At 40.4% G+C, this 21,475-nt stretch overlaps 1 protein-coding gene across 3 annotated transcripts in view; it reads left to right on the plus strand.

The window, feature by feature from the left end:
* Positions 1-21,475, plus strand: part of ARHGAP10 (Rho GTPase activating protein 10) — a 345,093-nt gene that overhangs the window by 271,990 nt on the left and 51,628 nt on the right. For all 3 annotated transcript variants that reach the window (XM_008065053.2, XM_008065054.2, XM_008065055.2), the window contains exon 19: positions 11,698-11,848. In XM_008065053.2, coding sequence (XP_008063244.1) covers positions 11,698-11,848 — 151 coding nt within the window. The remainder of the gene's footprint in view (positions 1-11,697; positions 11,849-21,475) is intronic.

Genomic DNA, 21,475 nt, shown 5'->3' on the forward strand with positions numbered 1-21,475 from the left:
ATTCACACTTCATCTGTCATCAAATGATATCTTTTATAGAAAAATTATTTCCAATCCAGGATCCAGTTCAGGACCACACATTATGTTTAATAATTGCCATGCCTCTTTAGTCTTTGATGACACTGTCATTTTTGAAGTACACAGGGCAGTTGCTTTATAAAATGATCTTTAATTTGACTTTTTCTTCACCATTAGATTCAGGTGGATGTGTCTTTGGGAGGTACATAAATGATGCCAATTCTTCTAGGTGCATCAGAGGCACGTGATGTCAGTTTGTTTCATTTTCAGTGAAGTTACTTTGATCTCTTGGTTAGGATGGTGTTCTGGTTATTTATCTTAGCATAGCATATCACCCCAAAATTCGGTGTTTTGAAACAGGGTCCCCAGCCCCCGGGCCATCGACTGTTACCTGTCCATGGCCTGTTAGGAACTGGGCCGCATAGCAGGAGGTGAGCAGTGTGGGTGAGGAACGAAGCTTCATCTATATTTGCAGCCACTCCCCATCACTCACATTACTGCTTGAGCTCTGCCTCCTGTCAGATCAACAACAGCATCAGATTCTCATAGGAGCACGAACCCCATTGTGAACTGCGCATGCGAGAGATCTGGGTTGTGAGCTCCTTATGAGAATCGAATGCCTGATGATCCGAGGTGGAGCTGAGGTGGTGATGCCAGTGCTGGGGAGCAGCTGCAAATACAGATGAACATCAGCAGTGAGATTTGACTGCACACCCTCCCCTCAACCCCCATCGGTGGAAAAATTGTCTTTCGTGAAGTCTGGGGCCTCAGCTGGAAAGTCTGGTATGGCTGTGGGCTGGAATCCTCCGGAGGCTTCTGTGCTCACATCTGGTGCCTGGGCTGGGCTGACTCAGAGGCTGAGCTTCCCTGGGACTGTTGAGCAGAGCACCGACACATGGCCTCTTCATGCAGCTTATAGCTTGGGTTTCCTTGCAGACATGACCACCTCAGGGCTCCAAGAGATCTGGGTTGTGAACAAGTTGGAGACTATGGGGCCCTTCATGACCTAGCATCAGAAGTCATATTGTTCACTTTGCCATCAGCTGTTGATTGAAGCATTCAAGAGCCTGCCCAGATCTAGGGGGTGGGAGTTACGCCACTTTTTGTCTTTTGACCGACCTCCTTTTGATTCAAGATGCTACCTCTTGATGGAAAGAGTGTTAAAAAAATTTTTGTGGTATTGTTTTAAGACTGCCACAGGTTGTGACTGCTGGATTTCTTAATTGTAAATGAACCCATTTTCTCTTTGTAATTAACAGTAAACCCTGAGGATATTTAAAAATCCAATTCCTGGGCAAGCTTTCACCCTTTAATTTCAGCATTTGTTTTGCTGACTTCTCTACGATTATTAGTTGGGTGTTGAATTACATAAAAATCTTGTTGTGCTAATCTCCCAGTAAATAAACACATGATGATAACAGACAGTGCTGGGTTCTTGAAAGCCTTTCTGTGGCAAAGAGAAGCACACATGACCCAATTTGGCAAGTAATAAGCATGTCTTACTGATATAAGTGCCATACGATTATTAGGCTGTCAACAGTAATACAGATGAAGGATTTCTGCTCCCCTTCATGAGTGGATCTGTGGCTATTATCCCAACTATTCTCTCGCCTTCCAGTTAAAGAGATGTACCTAACAAGGTGTCATTACCACATTCATTATGATTGAAAACATTTGTGTCAAAGCTGGTCCTGGGCCTCCATGAGATGAGATCCACTGAGAGAAATCTCCCCTTGTGCTCTGGGGACACAGCAGCTGTGACTGAGAGTCAGCAAGTTCCAAACTGAAGAGTAATCTGAGAATCTCAGCAGGAACTTTATTTCTTTGAAGGTGTAGGAACTAGGTAAAGTGTGTACTTTGTCATCATATGAATTGTGCAGGTCACACTGAAGGAGTAGCTGGTGTCTATCAGCAGGGGTGAGAGTAGAAACAGAAGACTGTTTGGAGTGTTTTAAAATCTTAATGGATTCATTAAGATTTCCTGAACCCCCGATTAGAAACATTTCAATTGGAAGGTAAAGTCTATGTTCTAATGTGTCTAGAAATCGAATTGCTCCAAAGCTTAGTCTTAGTAGATGAATATAGCCACATCTCATGTATGACTAGAGTCCGAACATGGTAAATGCAAGGAGTCTGAGCACCATACATAGTTATACTGAATGTACTGACTGTTTTCTTCTTTAAAATGACATAAGATATTACAAGAAAAGAAAAAATATGAAGCACAGTCATTGAAATTTTAATAGAAATGGTTCTTTCTGTGGGATATAGGGTGGTTTTAAAAAATCCTCTTTTAAGAGCTTTTTGGTGTTTGCCAACATTTCTACAAGGAATATAATGTGCAGTCATGATCACCTTTGTAACAACAATACATTGCATTTTGGAAAAAAAGTTTGTCAATAAAGCAAAAGCAAAGGATTCCCATAAATTTGAGGAACAATGTTTAAACATGAAGGCTGATAACACCCCCACCCCAGTGCAGCCATTCCTAAAGTGCCATCATCGGCCACCTTCAAAACATGGGTTTGCTTAGGGCATCTTGTTTTTGTTAGAACTAAAATGGCAACAACAAAAAAAAACCCCAATACTGCATATCTCCGGAATATATAGGCCCTGCCTACAGACACATGTACTTGGAAAGGTTTTGGGTGATTCTGATAAATACATTTAAATGCCTTTAAGAGAGATGTTCTTCATTGTGGTCCAAACTCACACAGTTCCTTTTGGAGAATTAATAGGTCTGTGGCTTAATTTTTCTCTCTAGGAAAAGTTATTTTGGCTTACCCAAATGTTGAAGAGTCATGACTTGTGTTCCAGAAGGAAAATTTCATCCATGTTGAAAACAGCATGAGACGATGAGTTTTCAGTTAGTTCTAAGTATACTTTCATATATTCAATTTAAAGTTTCACAGACGATACTTGAGGGAGGATCCTTTTTATCAGGGTTCTCATTAGTTCAGGATAGGGAGTTTTCTCCTTGCGAACACCCAGGTCTTTATGACTGCAAATGGTACATTTCCTGTGTTCTGATCTTCTGTGCTGCTATGAAGACCAAGTGATTTCTAAAGAAGGCATTGGGCTCAGAAAGAAGAAAGGTAAAAAAGAGAAAAGGAAAAGAACCTCAGAAAAAGTTGTAAACAAATTAGAGGAGGATGAAGAAGAGAAAAAAAGAAAGAAATATCATGTGTGGAGTATGCCTTGTAGTTGACAAAGAATATATTTTGTTAATGTTATCCTAGACCTTCATGGCTGAACTGTAAACTTTTTGTTCGCATATGAGAAAAGGGCACAGTGGGAAAAAATTCTAGCCAGGCATTGGCTTTTTACTCAGTGAGGAATATTTGTAGACATTTGGATTATGAAAGTCAGCGTTACAGCTGTGCTTGGGAAAATGTGTTCTGACTTTGGAAGTCATATGCTGCATTTTCCAAATGTTTGCAGGTGCAGATTGATAAACCTGCATCTGGGGTATTTTTAAAGGTTTGCAAACCAGAAGACAGCATTTTATAATTGGGAATATATGTTCATACCATGAACATGTCAGTGATACAGCTTTGGCTTAATCAGGAGAGGTTCACCTTACATAGGTTGGGAAATAGTTCTTTAGTGAAAATTTGAAAATACCCTTAATGCCACTTGGTTCCTAGCATATTTCTTTTTAGTCAGTGATACAGCTTATTTTCATCATATATATTTAAAGTGCATAATATATTTTGATATACATATACATAGTAAAATGACTACTCTAGTCAAGCAGATTAACATCTGTCACTTGACATAGTTACTTTTCTTGTGGTAAGAACATCTAAAATCTACTTTTAGCAAATTTTCCATGTATAGTACGATATTAACTATAGTTCTCAAGCTATACCTTAGACTTCTTTATCCTACATAACTGCAACTTATCAAAGCTATTTGTTATTATAATTCTCCCACTGGTCTTTGTTAAACGCGGGAAGACATAGGAACTGGGTTGCATCCATTGGAAATGCCACTGAAAATGTTTATGCTTTGCAGTAGGTAGTTCTGGGGGTAAGTTCCACTTTATGAGTCTGACTGATATAAAGATTGTCATTTGCTGAAATTTCTAAGGCAAAAGACCCAAGTCAGTTATATATTGCTGTATTTAGGGTATAGTGTTACTGATATCAACATGGTAATACCCCACTGGGACTTGGGAAAGTGATCTGAAAATGTCTCCTGAAATTAAACCTAAAAATGTAGCAAGAAAAACAGAAACTACCAAGTTTATATGTTTCAAAAATTACTCCTTTTTCTGTTCTTTTTAAAAGCTGTAAGCCAAAATTGAAGTTGTTTCTCAAAAAGCTCGTGCTGGGTCGAGGCCATAGTCAAGGCCTGAGCCTGTGGGATGAATGGTCTGGAAGAGGAGTGTCTCCTGTTCCCTTCTTCCCTCCCTTTCTTCCTGGCTGCCCTTCTCCCACCTTCTGTGACATAGTGGAGAGTGCTTCATGCTGCCAGGTAGCAGCAGTACGCCAAACAGGACCCTTCCTATGCTCCAGTGTAAGCCTCATGGACCTGTAATGTATAGGAAAGGACTTTGAGGAATTTCAGCTACTGAGCAATACTCCCCCTAGGCGAAGAAGTGTATGAATAGAAGATACCTTGTTGGAGAGAAAGAGGTCCAAGCCAGCAAGATGGGAAATAAGAGTTGCCTTGAGGCCCTGGTCTGGGAATAAGGCCTATATCTGCCACTAACGAGTGGTATGAATATGAGCAAATCTTTAACCACAGGGGCCTTCGTTTGCTCAACTGTGAAATAACGGGGTTGGCCTGAGGGATGACTCTCCAGCTTTGAGATACTTTCCAGCTCTGAGATTCTGAGTCTTAATGAACCAGAACAAACATGAAGCCTTAGAATATTTCCAGCCTCAAGCCTGAACCCAACTGGCATTTCACTGTCAGTTTCTATTATCAATTCCAGTTAAAATTTCTAGAAAGATCCATATTTAGTCATAGGGTAGTGCTGATTCAAGGACAGACTGCTGGAAAAAGTTTCCTGCATTTTCTGTGTACTGTTCACATGGTAGCTAAACTCTGAAGTTAAGTCGTAGTTGGAAGTTCAGGTTACTTTGGAGCCCACTTAGTCAGTCACACAGCCCCAAGTGATCAGTGTTTGTCTAAACACACTGTGCACTCTGAAGCTGAAAGCAATATTTGGCCATTTTGTAATTACGCTGTTTTAGAAAGCAGGGGCCATTTTACTTCCGTTCCCCCTTTCTATGTTAAAAGTTTATTTGGAGAGTATGATTGATTTCCAGCTATCTTCTGGAAATATCTCTGTCTGCTTATGGGGAGATGCAGTTATATAAAATAAGACATCACCAAAGAGGACATAATGTGAATGGGGCTGAGTATGGCCAGGTAATGTTGGAGGCAGTGGAACACAGTGACCAAGACATGCACACAGGAGTGTGGAAAGCTGGTACAAATCTTTGTAAGTCAGACACTTGGCATAATGTCAAACATCTGGCAAGTGCCCAGAGTTGCAACTGATATTATTTGAGATGATAAGAGTATACATATGTATTGGATATTTCTGTCTTCTTATCATGTAGTACTTCCCAGAAGAGGAAGGAAGTACATGCAAAGAGCGTAGCTTGTTGGAGAGAAAGGGTGAGAGGCAGCAAGATAGGATATAGCAGTTGGTCCTGAGGCCCTGGTCTGGGAGTAAGGCCTGCATCTGCAAGGCCTTGATTGGGTAGATATGATTGACAGCCATGTTGAAATGTAATTGTACAAAAAGGTTATGACCTAGTACTAATAAACTGAAGTGGGAAATCTAGCGTGGCTCATCTCTGAGATTCTTCTTGGCCTTTCTGTCTAAGATAGGAAGCTAGGATAGCTTCCTATCAAAAAATATCTGATATGGTATAGATATATCTGATTGATAGGATATCTTCCTATCATATAATCATAATCCTTCTGTCTTAATTAAGATTGATGAACTCTTCTGTAGAAACATCTTCTTGAAAAAGCATTACTTCATGAGGGGAAAAAACATGAATATGAATTGTTTTTTCCCTCTACTCTCACACCACAACAGCAGTCCACATGGAAGACTCCTGTGACCAAATGTGCAGGGGGGTAGGGAGGGGGTTTTCTCCCCACACACCAGGCAAACAATCAGTTCTGCAGCAGATTCCCGCTGGATGGTCTCCTATCCAGTCGATCCCTGTCCACCTGGAGATTGCATTGGATCTCACAGATTGCGGGCTTAGTCCCCAAGACTGATCCCTGCTTCAGATAGCAGTCACAAGTCCAGGCCTCCAGAACCCCTGACTGACTGGCTTCAAGTTGGGGTTCCCACAAGCCGCTCTGGTTTGATTAATTTGCTAGAGTGGCTTACAAAACTCAGGGAAACACTTTTACTGCTTTATTATAAAGGATGTTCCAAGGATACCAGATGAAGAGACACAGAAGGGGAGGCGTGGGGGAGGGGGTGGAGCTTTCATGCCCTCCCCCGGGGGCACTATCACCCAGGAACCTCTGCATGTTTACTAACTCTAAACACTGTCTTCTTGGGCCTTTTATGGAGGCTCCGTTGGATAGGCATGATTGACAACCATGTCGAAATGTAGTTGTACAAAAGGGTATGATCTAATACGAATGGGATCAAGTGGGGAAACCCACCAAGTCCTTTTTGTGAAGCTTCTTCTGGGCCTCTCTACATAACATTCTTTTCTCCAGGGTATGGGGCAGCACCCCTTCTGAAATGGGCGTTCTTATGGCTCACAGCCAGACAAGGCAGGGCAGAGATTTTCTTTATGGCCAACTCCAAGACAGAAATGTTGGAGAAGATTCCTGCCTTGAGGAGAGAGAGAGATTCTGTTTTTTGAGGCCTAAAGCACCCCAAAATTATAACAAGAGCTGTGGAAGTTATGAGCTAGGGACTGTGAACGAATACCAATAAGTAGATATCACATTTCATCTCCCTTAATTTCCTTTACCCATGGTATTTATTAATTCGGCTGAATCAAGTGATGCAGGTTTGAGTTGGATGCAAAAGCAAAATTTTCAGAGAGCATCCTTATTTCCTGTTACTTGCCAAGTATTTCTGGCAGAAGTGGTACAGTAATTTCCACCTGTGACCCCTGGTTAGCAGAGCGAGAAGCCCTTGGGGAGGGGTTTAATATTTATGGCCAAGTCCACAGACACAAACATCCTTTTGAGGCATCTGAGGAATCTGTGACTCTGAGGAATCTGTGACTCTGAACAGGAGCGCCAGACTTCTGTTTGTGCTGGCACTCTTAGGAGACCTGAGTAAGCAAGAAGTTCCTTACCTGACACACCTACGTGTGGAGTTTTGTTTTTCATCATTGGATTGTCAGATTTGAGTTTTTCTTGTGTGGTAAATACTTAGGTGCCATGAGGAAATCTTTACCCTGGGGAAAAAAAATTAAGTTTTGGATAGACTGGATCTCTTAATTCTCAGTGTTGGAGAAGATTCTCAGTTGTCCTAGAGCAAAGACAGTGTGAGGTATGATTCTAGAGAAGTTAGGGGAGCGGGAAGATTCTGGAAAGAGACCTGGGCAATAAGAGGAATTTGCATCCATGCAGTTTTTCTAGAACTGGAAAACAGTGCTATATTTGGAGATGACACACATCTTGGCAATGTAGAACAAGATAAGCTAAATTTTAACTTCTAGAATCAGATTGCCAAAAACAGGTCAAAATTTAAAGAAAATAGTTTCACTATTTCCTCTTCTTATAGATCAAAAAGAATATCCTTTAAAGTCATTCCTGGCATTTTAGAGGGACCGTAAGAGCATAGCTTCATAGCTTAAAAAAAAAAAGACACTGAAACTGAGGCAGTGGAAGGCTTTAAAACTGTGCATTGGAAACCAAGGTAGATTCAAGTCAAGTCAATTCACTTTCAGGATGTCTAGGAGGGCATTCACTCTCAGAATGCCTAGGAGGGCAATGGAGAGTTTATGTAGCTATTTCCAAGTTTTACTCTTTCTAAACAGATATCACAGTATTAGCTGGTGATTTCTACCCCCCCAAGAATTAAATTTTGTTTTATTTGTTCTATAATATTTTTATTGTTTGCAGCAGGAAATTTAGAATGAACGTCAAGAATTCGATGCTAGCTCTACCCTTTTTAAACTGTGGAGACTTAGGCAAATTATTTAATTTTTGAGCTTTTCTTATTCATCAAATTTGGGGAGCAGGCCTACCTCAAAGGTTGTTGAGAATATTAAAGTGCTCCCGAGAAAGCCTGCCACTTGGCAGGTGCTTATTAAATGTTAAATGTACCAAATGAAACAGGAAGTCATTTAAATACAAAATTTCAGCCAGAATGAAATAAAGGCACAGAACAATTATTTGATTTGGGGTGGCTTGGGAATTTTGAAAAGGGGTTCTATTTGTTATTTTCCTTTAGCCCATTGCTTGGTCTCCTTTTCCAGAACAGTTTAGAATAACTCACTTGGCTCAGAGTGATTATGGGGAACATTCAAGACGTGCAGAAATCATTGCCCTCTCAAAATGGTGGTTGATCAGAATAATGAGGATCTGAGTTCACTTTTATTATTATGTACTGTAAGTGATCATGTTACAAGTAGTACCATTTATTTCTGGATACTGTGTGCCAGGTACTGTACTGAACACTTTATAAACATTGTCTCACTTAATCCCTGTAATAACTGGAGATGTAGTTATGGCCTTTATTATACATAGGAGAAACTGAGGTACACACTGCTTTAAGAAATATATCTAAGCTTCCATATCTGGTTAAGATTTAAAAGCCAGGTTGACTGGGCCTGGTGGCTCACATCAGTAATCCCAGCACTTTGGGAGACGGAGGCAAAAGGATGGCCTAAGTCTGGGGTCTCGAGACCATCCTGGGCAACTTGGCGAAATCTTGTCTCTGCAATAAATCGAAAAAATTAATCAGGCATGGTGGCACATGCCTATAGTTCGAGCTACTTGGAAGACCGAGGAGGAAGGATCTCCTGAGCCCAGCAGGTCGAGGTTGAGGTTTTGGTAGCTGTGAGCGTTTCACTGTATTTCAGCCTGGGTGACAGAGTAAGACTCTGACTCCAAATGAATGAATGAATGAATGAATGACAGGTTGGTGCTGCCTAAAATTAGCATCTGTGATTTGGTACCTGTACTAATCTGGGTGATAGTTTAGCTCTTTGAAATGCTAATACAGACTGAGTATCCCTTATCTGAAATGCTTGGGACCAGAAGGGCTTCAGTTTTTGAATTCTGGGGAAATTTTGAAGTATTTGCCTGATATTTACCAGTTGAGCATCCCAAATTCCAAAATTTGAAATTCAGAACGCTCCAATGAATTTCTTGGTGCTCAAAAAGTTTTGGATTTCAGATTTGTATATTCTAGATACTTAGTCTGTACAACATAGAGCTTATTGAGGAAGTGGTTGGTATTTTGAATCTTTGAAACATTTCATGTTTAATTAGGACTTGGGAAGGTCCAAGGAATTGATTATGTATATCCTGTGCCAATTTTTCTGCAATAATTTTTCTGGTGTTTTGATTTTGACCTTGTATAGACTAACTGTGGAATGGCTGTTTAAATTCATGTTTCTTAACCTTGGCTATACAAAAGAATCACCTGGGGAGCTCTAAAGGGTAAACTAAAGAAAACAAAACCAACCCCAAAGTCTAGTACCCATTCTCAAATATCATGATGTAAAGCAGACAGTGCTGTAAATATTCTGGAGTCTGACTGTACTTGGACCCAACCCTGGGACTTGGACTAAGGTGCTGGGAAGGACTAAAATTAGTCCCTCAGGATGGAGTCTCACTCCTGGGTCCTCTTTTGCTTGGTAGTCTGGCTATACAAACTGAGGCTACTTGTGCATTTCACTTCCCACACCCTTCCCCTAACACCCCCACTTCAAAGTGGAGGGGGACGTGAAGCTATTTTCAGCATTTGCACCGTTCTGGTGTGATCAGCCAGGAGGGTTTGGTTGGAAGGTTATCATCTCTCCAGTGCCAACTCTGGGGTTAGAACTTTCCATGCTTATTTACGCATTAGATATACTAGCTCTGTGTATGGTTTGGTTTCCTATTCTGGTAATATCCCAGAGGCCTCTGCCATATTTGTAAAAATCAAGCATAGGTAAGTCGAGGAACTATTTTAAACGTTGGTCACAGATGCCTTGTTTTTGGAGTTTTATCTTTCCCATCTGTTCTTCTCTCCTTCACTGTTATCATACTCTTCTTAGCCTCACTGCTCTCTTGTTCTCACCGTTACACAGGCTTCTTTAGTTTGAAAAGAGACAGACAGCAGTAAATCCAGCTATGGACAATCGTCTAGGCAGCAGAAGATTTTTTAGGCTGATAAGTAGTTTGCTATTTGCCAGAGTGGCCTATTGGAATGCAGATTCTGTGGAAATATGGCGTTAGCAGGTTACCAGTTGGAGCAGCAAGTTAAATTTTCACTAGCAAATATTTGTCCACAGTCATTTAAATCGTTTTTTAAATTCCATTTACACATGAGGGGGCAGTATGGTACTATAAAGCAAACGCTCCCTTGAAATTGCTTATTTTTATTGGTGTATAGTAGTTTTTAGGTGAGAACTTTTAGACTGCAGATAAAACTCCAGCATCGTTGTTAGTTATTAAATATGATCCACATGTGATGCCCTCACCCATGTCACAGTTCTTGTGCCTGTTTTTATTTAAATATTAAAAATGCAAAACTTACAGTGGGACTTCATGCAGTGTCTTTGATGGCAAGTTTTGCATTTGTGTTTTGTTTAAAGCTTTCGTCCTGCTTCCTGCTTCTGCCTGAAGGACGTCAGCCCTTTGGAGATCCACTGTCTGTTAGGTTGAGGTCTTGAGTATATTTGATTTTATAACTTTACTGGAGGCAGAATAGCCTCCAGTGTTGTTGGAAGGAAGCCTCTGAACTTAGGTCTCCATGGCCCTGCAAGGTCTATTATAAATCACCTGTGTATGATCTTCTCTTTGTGGCACAAATTGCTGTTCCCAAAAGAAAAAAGTTGCTAAGCAAAGAAATAGCAAATTTTAATTAACGTTATTATTTCTGTTATAGGAATGACACTGTAGATACATCAGGGTGCTAATATTCCAGGTTTCATAAGTGGAAGGGGAAATGATTAAGAGAAGTTGGAGGGTATTAAATGAATGGATAAAATCTATAAAGCATTTTGTGAAAAATATAAATGGGAACCCAGAAAGGTGATTTCATAAGCACAAGCTATTTTTAAATGTGTAAAAAATATTTGCAGCCGTATGTTTCTGTTTATGTAGTTAGAAAAAAATCGAGACCAGTATTTTGGCATAAATATAACCTTCTGTGAAATGTAGTGGAGTGCTTGTTTTTAATGTTTTATTCTGGCTACTTCCTTTGGGGATGAAGAGATGTGGTACTGTCCACACCTGGTGAAGATAATTATACTTGTTTAGTTTTGGAATGAAGTATTTGAAATACAGTGATTCAGTGTTGCTTTTACTTAAATCTAATGAGATTTTATTTTGAAATCTTTGGTTAAAAATAAATAAATAAAAGGCAAATTTCCCAAATTTGAAGGAATGGAATTTTGGCTCTAGCCTGTCTTGAATAAACTCCAAATCAAATGTTGTTAGATGCTGGTTTACTGTAGCAATACTTGGGTTTCTGTTCACGGTAAACAATTTGTGTCCTGTATGCTTTGATGGCAGATTTTTCGGACCCTGCCCGATACCACATTCCCTGAGCCCGCCTGCCTGTCAGCATCACCCCCAAATGCTCCACCCAGGCAATCTAAGAGACAGGGCCAGAGGACGAAGAGACCCGTGGCTGTCTACAATCTTTGTCTTGAGCTGGAAGATGGTAAGATGTTAATTATATTTTTCTGCTTGACAGCATGTTGAGAGTATGGCATATCATATGTCCTCAGGGCAGGAAACGGCTTTCCATCGTCTGTGTTTGAATTTCTTTTTCCCTTAAGATTATAATTTTTGAGATTAACAGGGAGGGTGATGCTTGTCAGGGAGAGAATGCGAGTTTCAGTTTTGTGTTTGTCTTTGTTATGCATGGTTCTTTTTTTATTTTTAAAAGACAGCTTAAATTTCTTTTTTGGGAGACTTGTGTGACCTCCTGTGAGGTTACATAACCCTGAGACAAATGCAAGAGGAACTAAAATTAAAGCAGATCTTTTGTGAGAGGAGCTGATAAATTCTCATGTTAAATGCATCCAGATTAAAGGCACCGTTCTCCATCACACTGGGGTTGATGGCTTCTGCACCTTACTTGCCCTGGTTCCCTGACTTTTTCATCAAGTGGGACACTTCATCTTAGAGCAGGGGTGGCAGATTGACCTATTCACTGGGTCCAGGCTTCATGAACCGGACTGCAGTGAGACTCTCGGAAATGGGAGTGTTCATACCCCATTCAAGTGACTGGGTCCCAGCAAACTGTTGCCCTGTGGCCACATGGTTTCAGTGTTGCCCCATTGCTTGCTTTTTAAAAGAGCCTGGGAATCTCAATTTTCGATACCGATCCATATAGAACAAGACTAGGACCCAAAGACAGGCCGCCCATCACTGGTCTGCAATCACGTGGGTTATTGGTATGGGGAATAAGATACTTCTGCTCTCACAACCTGCCTTGCTAGCATTCATGTCTGCAACTGTGACTTGTTGTGAGACTTCCTCCTTATGGAGAACATTTCCTAAATTTCAAATTAGTTTTCAGCTTTCATCCTCTTTTAGTCCTCCTTTTAAAAATTATATCTTTCATTTATTATCCTCTTGAGCTTCTGAAATCACTTTGGTTTGGAAGGGTGACATGGTGGCCAGAAGGAGGAAGGGTGAGATGGCTGCCAGGGAGTAGCTATCCAGAGATTCATGCAAACATGTGACAACTGTCTTCAACTCACCTGACTCTGAGGTATCTCTAAGAAGACTCTGAATACCTCCTGTAATAACACTGAGGGAGGCCTGGGATTCTTTTAAATTGTATGCACTTATGGTACAAGTATTAGTTTCACAATCAGATCCTTAATTTCCAGAGGAAGGGTATGAATCATGAAAATTCACCTGACTTTCAGAACTTCCTTTTTTTATTTTTTAGAATTTTTTATTGGTCTATAGAGACGAGGTCTTGCTATGTTGCCCAGGCTGGTCTCGAACTCCTGGCCTCAGGCAATTCTCCTGCCTTGACCTCCCAAAGTGTTAGGATTGCAGGTGTGAACCACTGTGGCCTGGCCAGAATTTCCTTGTAAACATTAGTTTCAACTTCTGATCCCAGCTAACTTTTTAATTCTTTTTATCACATTCACTCTTCCTCAACAGAGTTTTTAATGAGGAGTAAAACTTACCTGTTTGAATTGCGCCTTAAATCTCACTTGTCCTCTGGTGGGAGTGTTAGCAAATAGTGAAACAAGCAAATGTTGGAAAGTAGGCAGGGAAAAATAAATGAAGAAGACATAGAATCTCTAAGTTGATTCTTTGACCCTTCAAGAAAATAGAATTGGCTATGTTTCATAAAGGGCGTGACCAAAGAGGGACATTTTGTTTTAGAATCAAGTCTACTCTTTTGGTGTTCTTAGCAGAATATGAATCTTTTGATCATTGGTTTGCTAAATGATTATTAGAAAGTAAGAAGCTTCTGTAGTGTATTTAGCATATCTATTATAGGACTACTCAAGATGGCCTACGTTCATAGTATTTCTCTTTTTTAGGTACAAAATAATTCTTAAAATTATCTGATTTTAAGGAAAAAAAGATTGTCAAATACTCAACTCCTTTAGTCTGTTTTTATGTTCATTATTTATATGATGTTTTCATCCTATATTTTGTATTTTATGAAGTTTTCTATAAATATATTCATTCTTTTTTTTTTTTTTTTTTTTTGAGTCGGAGCCTCACTCTGTCGCCCAGACTGGAGTGCAGTGGCCGCTTCTGGCCACCGCAGCCTCGACCTGCTGGGCTCCAGCGATCCTTCCACCTCAGCCTTCCAAGGAGCTGGAATTACTGGCGCATGCTACCACGCCCGGCTAATTTTTTTTTTTATTGTAGTGATGAGGTCTCGCCTGCCCAGGTAGGTCTCGAACCCGCGGGCTCAGGCAATCCGCTCACCTCAGCCTCCCAAAGACTCAGGATTACAGGCTGAGCCACCGAGCCCGGCAATATATTCATTCTTAATTGTAGCCCTGGATTTTTTTTTTTTTTTTTAAGATGTCAGACTCAGGAAAACTGAAGACTTTGGTCATTGAGTGACTTGATTTTATCTTAGAGGTTATAAGATAAGATAAAGCAATTAAAAACTATTATTCTCACACACCCCCTTTAGTTACTTGTAGCTAAGCTTTAGTGAAACTTAAGTTGTATGAAAAAAGTTATTTTAGAGGGAACAATGTAGGGGCTGTATATTGCCATAGGCTTTCATATTTTGCATGTTCTAAAAAAACTGAGAAATAAATGAAGAAAGATGGTGAATACAATTTTGGAAAGGAAGCATATAGAGAAAGAATACTAAAAAGCTGTTCATGTTATTGGATGTCAGTTAGCATATTGAAAACTTTACTCCCTCCAAAAAAAGATATATTCTTGTTTCTAGGACTTTTTTTCTCTTTTTCTTTCTTTCTATTTTTTTTTCTTTGTAACCTGAATCATCTAACTGTCAACACTACTTGACGGTTTCAAACAATCTAATCCGCCAGCGTAGTGGCTCACACCTATAATCCTAGCATTTTGGGAGGCGGAGGTGAGAGGGTTGCCTGAGCCCAGGGATTCGAGACCAGCATAGGCAACTTGGCGAGACCTCGTCTCTACTATAAATCAAAACATTAGCTGGGCATGATGGCATGTACCTGTAGTCCTAGCTACTCAGGAGGCTGAAACTTGAAGGATTGCCTGAGCCCAGCAGCTGAAGGCTGCTGTAGCTGTGGGTGTGCCATTGCACTCCAGGCTGGGTAACAGAGTGAGACTCTGACTCAAAAAGAAAACAAAAAAGTTTAATTTTTTTTTCTGGTGTTTTTTTCTTATTGACTGTAGTGAAGTCAATTCCCATATTAGTTTTGGTTAAAATATGCATTATCAAACAACTTTGGTTATTTTTCCAAATTTTCAACTTTTTATGAGACTGATAGACAATTTATATGCAAAATATGTATCTCCTTTCTTCGCCCTTTTTACTCATTGTGGTGTAAATTAAGTTTGACTTAGGAAAACCCAGGATGAATATTTTTTGCTTAAAAGTTTGATAGACTACCTGCCAAGATTCGAGGAATAGATGGGGTGATGGAGAACTTCTCTGGCCCCAGGGTTTGGTCACAGATTTGGTATTTGAATGAAGTGGTTTGTGGTATGTTATTTCTTCTTCTACACTGAGTAGAGCATGAAACTGTGCGATGTAGCAGACGGCCCGTCTTGGAACACGCTCTGAATTGGTTTCAATTCAACGTCGGCCAGATCAAAAAACCATTTGTGAAGAGTCAGCAAGCCTGTGAGCATGACCGGGTGGGAGGGCAGGACTGGAGGCCGAGAGTCCAGCCTGGTGAAACGGGAGAGGGGTCTGCTGTGAGACAGGCTTTCTGTTCTGTTTTTCTTCACCTTTGCTCCCACCCCCAATGGAGAGATGACCAGTTTAAAGAAACTTAGTATCTTTGCTTTGTTAAACACTTTAATTGGCATTGGCACGCTCAGCCATCCTGGGCATACTCATTACTATTATTTTTGTAATGTATGGTTGAATGATATTAAACTTATTTGCAAAATACTTTAAAATCTAGTTACTTAGTTAAGGATCTTTACCGATGATTAATAGGAACCAAAATGAATGTAGTATCTGGCTAGTTATCTTAAATTAGAGCAGCTATTAAATCTCTGAGCTCCTCATCTTTGATTATTTTGTACAAGTCATGTTGTTTATGTTCATGCAGCACTGAATAATCTCATGAACTTTAAAGCTGAGTAGATTTGGCTAAGGCAGTTATGAAAAAACAAAATACGAGGTATGCTGCTAAGTCCTAAAAGGAAGGTTAAAAATCAAAGATTTGCTTTCATTTCATTCTCAAGTTAATCCCCTGTGTTTTTACTTCCTTAGAACTTGTAGTCAGGTAATTCTAAAGAAGTTGTGTCTGTTGTATATTTGTTTTCTCCTGCCCACCCCAAATTTATATCCTCACTACCTCTTATATAAAGAGGGCTGTAGTGTTGGTTGTAATTCCCCCAAACACAGGGAGAGTTCATGATGCTAGATGAGATGAAAGTGATCTGTAATATTTTTCATTCAAGGCAGAAGCAATTTCAAGCTAAGGTTTGGGGAGTCGGGGTGGGGGGGGGAGGATTACCATCTGAATCTCTTTCATCCTTTATGCTAACTCTAATTTTAGACAGAACTAGACATTTACAGAACTGGTTTTTATATGTATCTTTTTGTGTAATTAAGTATTCTGTGTCTATCTTCTTTTGTAACATGATATAGCAGCTTACTTATTTAAGCAACTTAGAAAATATGATTTATAGTGAGTTGAAAACAAAATCATCTTGCAAGCCAATTGGCAGACTTTGATATCATTTTTGTGTTGGTCTTACTTGGGTATCCTTGGGTTGGCATTTTAACATTTGGATCACGAATGTGCTAACTGCAGCACATTTTGTAGAGCATGTGTTATTGTAGTCCTACAGCGTGGTAGATACCATGGTGAGGATACAGAGCCTTATAAGCAAAAAGTGAAAAACTCAGTACTGTTGAGGGGAAAGATGGATAAATGAAGCATGGTCATCTCCTTATATCCTAAGTAGGAACATATCCTGATCTGGATCAGTCTCTAAAATCAGAGTAGGGCCAATAAGTCATACAGAGATGTTCTTTCAGCCTGAATAGTAGCACATTAGAACTTTAAATCATTACCTCATGTTTAAATGTAGCATGTTAATTAGAGTCATGCTAATGATCTAAATTGGCCCCTTTAGGTAGGTTGAAATACTCTGACTCACTTTTGAGGCATGAGCAACAGAAAAGAAAACTAGAAAACAGGCCTCTGTGAGATAACTTTATAAATGCCAATTTGGAACTCCAAAATGTGGAATGCTGTTATTTATTTGGAATTTTTCTGCCTCTAGTGGTTTTTATTATACTGAATACTGCCTGTTGAAGAGCTTTTATCGGTTCCACATTCTGCCACATACAGCTTCTCCTTTCAAGGAGTTGATTTTCTTTTTTAAAATTTCTTTAAAAAAAAATATCAATAGCGGCTGGGTTCAGTGGCTCAGTGGCTCAGCCTGTAATCCCAGCACTTTGGGAGGCCAAGGTGAGTGGATTGCCAGAGCCCACGGGTTCGAGAACAGCCCGGGCAACTGGTGAGACCTCATCTCTACAATAAGTCAAAAAAATTAGCTGGGCATAGTAGCGCTCACCTGTAGTTCCAGCTGCTTGGAAGGCTGAGGCAGAAGGATTGCTGGAGCCCAGCAGGTCGACGCTGGGGTGGCCATGAGTGTGCCACTGCGCACCAGCGTGGGCTATGGAGTGAGACTCCAACTCAAAAAAAAAAAGTCAGTAGCTTTAGGGGGTATAAATAGTTTTTGGTTGTATAGTTGCATTGTATAGTGCTGAAGAGGTTTGGGCTTTAAGATTTGGTGGGTTTACTTAAAGCCCAGCCTGTGCAAATTGTACCTGATAAGTGATTCTTTTTTTGACCCTCCACCCCTTCTCCCCTCCCCCTGCCCTGAGTCTTCAGCATCCATCATACCATTCTCTGTGCCTTTGCAGATCCTTCATGTAGCTCCTACTTATGAGAACATGCGGTATTTGGGTTTCTGTTCCTGAGTTAGTTCACTTACGATGATACTCTCCAACTCCACCCAAGTTGCTGCAGAAGACTTTATTTCATTCTTTTTGGCAGCTGAATAATATTCCATGGCGTATATGTACCACATTTTCATTATCCACTGATCATGATGGGCATTTGGATTGATTCCACATCTTTGCAATTGTGAATTGCGCTGTGATGAACCCTGCGGATGCAGGTGTCTTTTTTTTTTTTTTTTTTTTTTATAATGACTTCTGTTCCTTTGGGTAGATACCTAGTAGTGAGAGTGCTGGTCAAGGAGTTAATTTTCTATTCTCATTCTGTCTGTCACTACAACACATGAAACAGCATGGCAGTAAGTGGCCGGGGCTGAACTACAGCTGGGAGAGCTCTGAGGCAGGAAACTCTGGGGCTGAGTGTGTAGGGAAAGCTTGTGGTTTCTTGAACTGAGCCATTTTGGCAGTTGAAAGGGTTTCAGGTAAGGGGACTCACATGATGAAGGCATGACAGCAGCAGAGAGCGAGAGCCAGGTGTGAGGGCAGGAGGTGGTCCACGTGACTAGAAGGAGGCATGTTGATGGTTGTGAATTATAGGTGGACCCGCCACAGTCAGGAGAGACAGCCTGATGGACGAATGGGTGGATGGAAGCCTGGCAGGGAGTACGTATTCTGACTTTGTACTCAAGGACTCTCTAAATCTATTTTATTAACTACAACATCGGGATAATAATAGCATCTGGGGACCTTGGCATTACGTCTGGCACACAGTAAGCACTCAAACCCTAGTGGCTGTTGTTGAGTGGTATTCTTGAAGCCGGGGAGAGGTACTTTGGGTTTACAAGGATAAGAGGAACCACTGAATATTTTTCAGCAAGGGAGAAGAATTGAAGATAACAGGGAAAGTTAATGTGACTTGATCAGCCTTTAGGTATCAGGAAAGCCATGGTAAAAGGCTAGTTAAGTAATTTAGGCTTAGGGTGGTGTGGGATTGAATTAGCACTAGGAAGGGAAAATAAAATAGATAACTGGGAGAGATGTTGAAATAATTGTTGGGACTTCTTAAATGATGAGCTGGGGAGATGAAGGCAGATAATCGAAACGATGTCATTAGCCACAGTCTAGGCTCATCGGGAAATCTATCATTGTGTTTATGTCTTTATTTTCATCATGAGGTGTTTTTTTTTGCAGTTTATAAATATTTAGAAAATCTATCATTGTGTTTATGTCTTTGTTTTCATCATGAGATTTTAAAAGTTTTTTTGCAGTTTAGGAAAGGATTGACAGTGGTAGGAAACTATTGGGGGGGACAGGAAGGGGAAGGAAGGTGGGATTAACAGTAGTCAATATCTGTCTGGGGACGAGGGGTGGGGCATATACCTCATCAACAAGGGTACCTGCACAATGCATATTTGTATACCTAACCCTTAACTGTACCCCACAATTTTAAAATAAATACTATGTATTAAAAAATATTTAGACCACCTAAAAGGAAGGAAAGGTGTCATTTTGTTAGTGTGTGCAATATATATTCTTATATGTAACTGCTTTGGAAAATAGTAAAAAAAAATTGTGTAAAATTGCGTATTGGTATGAATAGTATATCTGGAAAGTCAGGGGAAAGAGAAATTAAATCATTACCAAAATGTTACGTTTTCTCAGAGAAAGAATAATCATATAACCACGAACAAGTTAGAGCTCATTTTCCTCCTACTTTACTTCACAGACATATGTCCACATTCATCCATAGTCTCACCTTAAAGGGTGGGAGGTCACCACTACAGTAAGAGACCTCATTTTGCTAGAATTCAAGGATAGCTGACTTTCCTGGCAGCTGTGTGTTCTAATCTCAGTTCCCAAGGGAGCAATTTTAGAAAACTGCTTTAGGAAAACATGCTTTCCTAAGTGGCTTGTAACTTCCCTGTCTTTTTCACAGCATTAGCAGGACACAAACTGGAAGTGTGAGAAGGACCTCTGGAAAACCATGGTTGGCGTGGATTTTTCAGTGGTATTCTACAGCTATTGGTGCTTCCTCGTAGACATATCTGATCATCTTGATACAGAATTATAATAATCCAGGGAGCTGGACACAAGCAGGTCTTTGTCTTGAGCTCAGCCATCTTTCTTCTCTTCATTCTCATCTTTTTTTTTTTGCATAACATATAATGGGTGGGCTCTGGATAATAACTTCTTGAGATTGGAGCCACTTGCTGTCTCCTTGGAACAATATTATGATTCTTTGACATGGAATTACTGTGTTGTAAAGTTAAGATCTAAAACCAAACTTGAATCCGTGACAGTGTATGTAGATGGATTATTTCTTAACTCACTTTTACAGTGGTGAGATCAATGGGTTGGAAAAGGCAGCCAGAACGTTCTGGGCTGTGATTGAGCTGTGGTGTGCCTGTAAATCAGGCCTCCCCTGCGATGGCGTCTCCCTAGATTCCTTCCTTGAGGCTCAGCCCCCTTAATGTTGGTGACAAAGCAAAAGGCAGCTTCTTCTGTAACTTCCTCTGTAATCTTAACTGTGCTTCTGTGTGGGATGAACATTTCCCTCTTTCTCTGGAGAAGAAAGAAAAGCTTATTTCATACTTTTGGAAAAAAAATACATGGCTGCTTCTATGGTGGAAATAAGTTCATGGCAGGTAACTCGAATTTATAGAAGAGAGAAAAATTCTTTAAAGCTTGTTTCCCTATGGAGTGGGGTGGGTTTTTCTTCCTTCACTTCTAATAGCTTTCATTTTAATTTCTAGTTCTGAATTCAAGCAGCTGTCACTCTCTTTATAGCCCTCTTTGAAACTCTTGCTGCGTGGGAGGTAGCTGGGCTGTCTAAGAAACATCTTTTCAAACCAACCAAAGTATTGTTTATCCTGAATGAAATAGAATTTTAAGACTGTCAGGAGTGACTGATGTGAAACATTTTCTTTGGTAGCCAAGAAGATGAGCAGAAATCTTGAAGGGGAAGGTATTATCTCAGTGTGGCCAATTCTAAGTGACTTCTATTAACTCAGAAAACTCTATGGACCATGACTGAAATGACCACCATAATGGGGTGTTGTATACAATTAATATAACAAACCTGTGGACAGTTTGTTTTAATTTACTGACTCCTTACCAGCTATTGAGGAAAAAGAAACAATACAAGATGGAGTCGACCATGGTGAATCTCTCACCTGTATTTGTTATAAGTTGCCTGTGGTTGGCTTTCCTGGGCTCTGGTGGACTCTTTGCAGCCCGGCTCCCTCTGAATGCTCTTTCTGCCTTCCTTGGCATTTCTGTCTGCCTTTCAATTAGTAGTAAGAAGGAATACAGCATCATCTTTGAGTGAAAAAACCAAATCTTCAAAGTTATTGAAATAAATTTTGGGGTTGGTGTTTTGGATATACCAAGAGCCTCTAAAATCAGTAGCATGATTTTTTATTTATTTTACTTTTTATCTTATTTTTATTTTTTTGAGTTGGAGTCTCACTCTGTCGCCCAGACTGGAGTGCAGTGGCCGCTCCCAGCCGCCGCAGCCTTGACCTGCTGGGCTCCGGCTATCCTTTCGCCTCAGCCTTCCAAGTGGCCGGAATTACAGGCATGCGCTACCACGCCCGGCTGATTTTTTGATTTATTGAAGAGATGAGGTCTCGCTGCCCAGGCAGGTCTCGAACCCGTGGGCTCAGGTAATTCACTCACCTCAGCCGCCCAAAGGCGCGGGATTAC

The sequence above is a fragment of the Carlito syrichta genome, unplaced genomic scaffold, assembly GCF_000164805.1.
Source record: "Carlito syrichta isolate Samal-C Ts95f unplaced genomic scaffold, Tarsius_syrichta-2.0.1 Scaffold308142, whole genome shotgun sequence".
NCBI classification, from domain to species: Eukaryota; Metazoa; Chordata; class Mammalia; order Primates; family Tarsiidae; genus Carlito; species Carlito syrichta.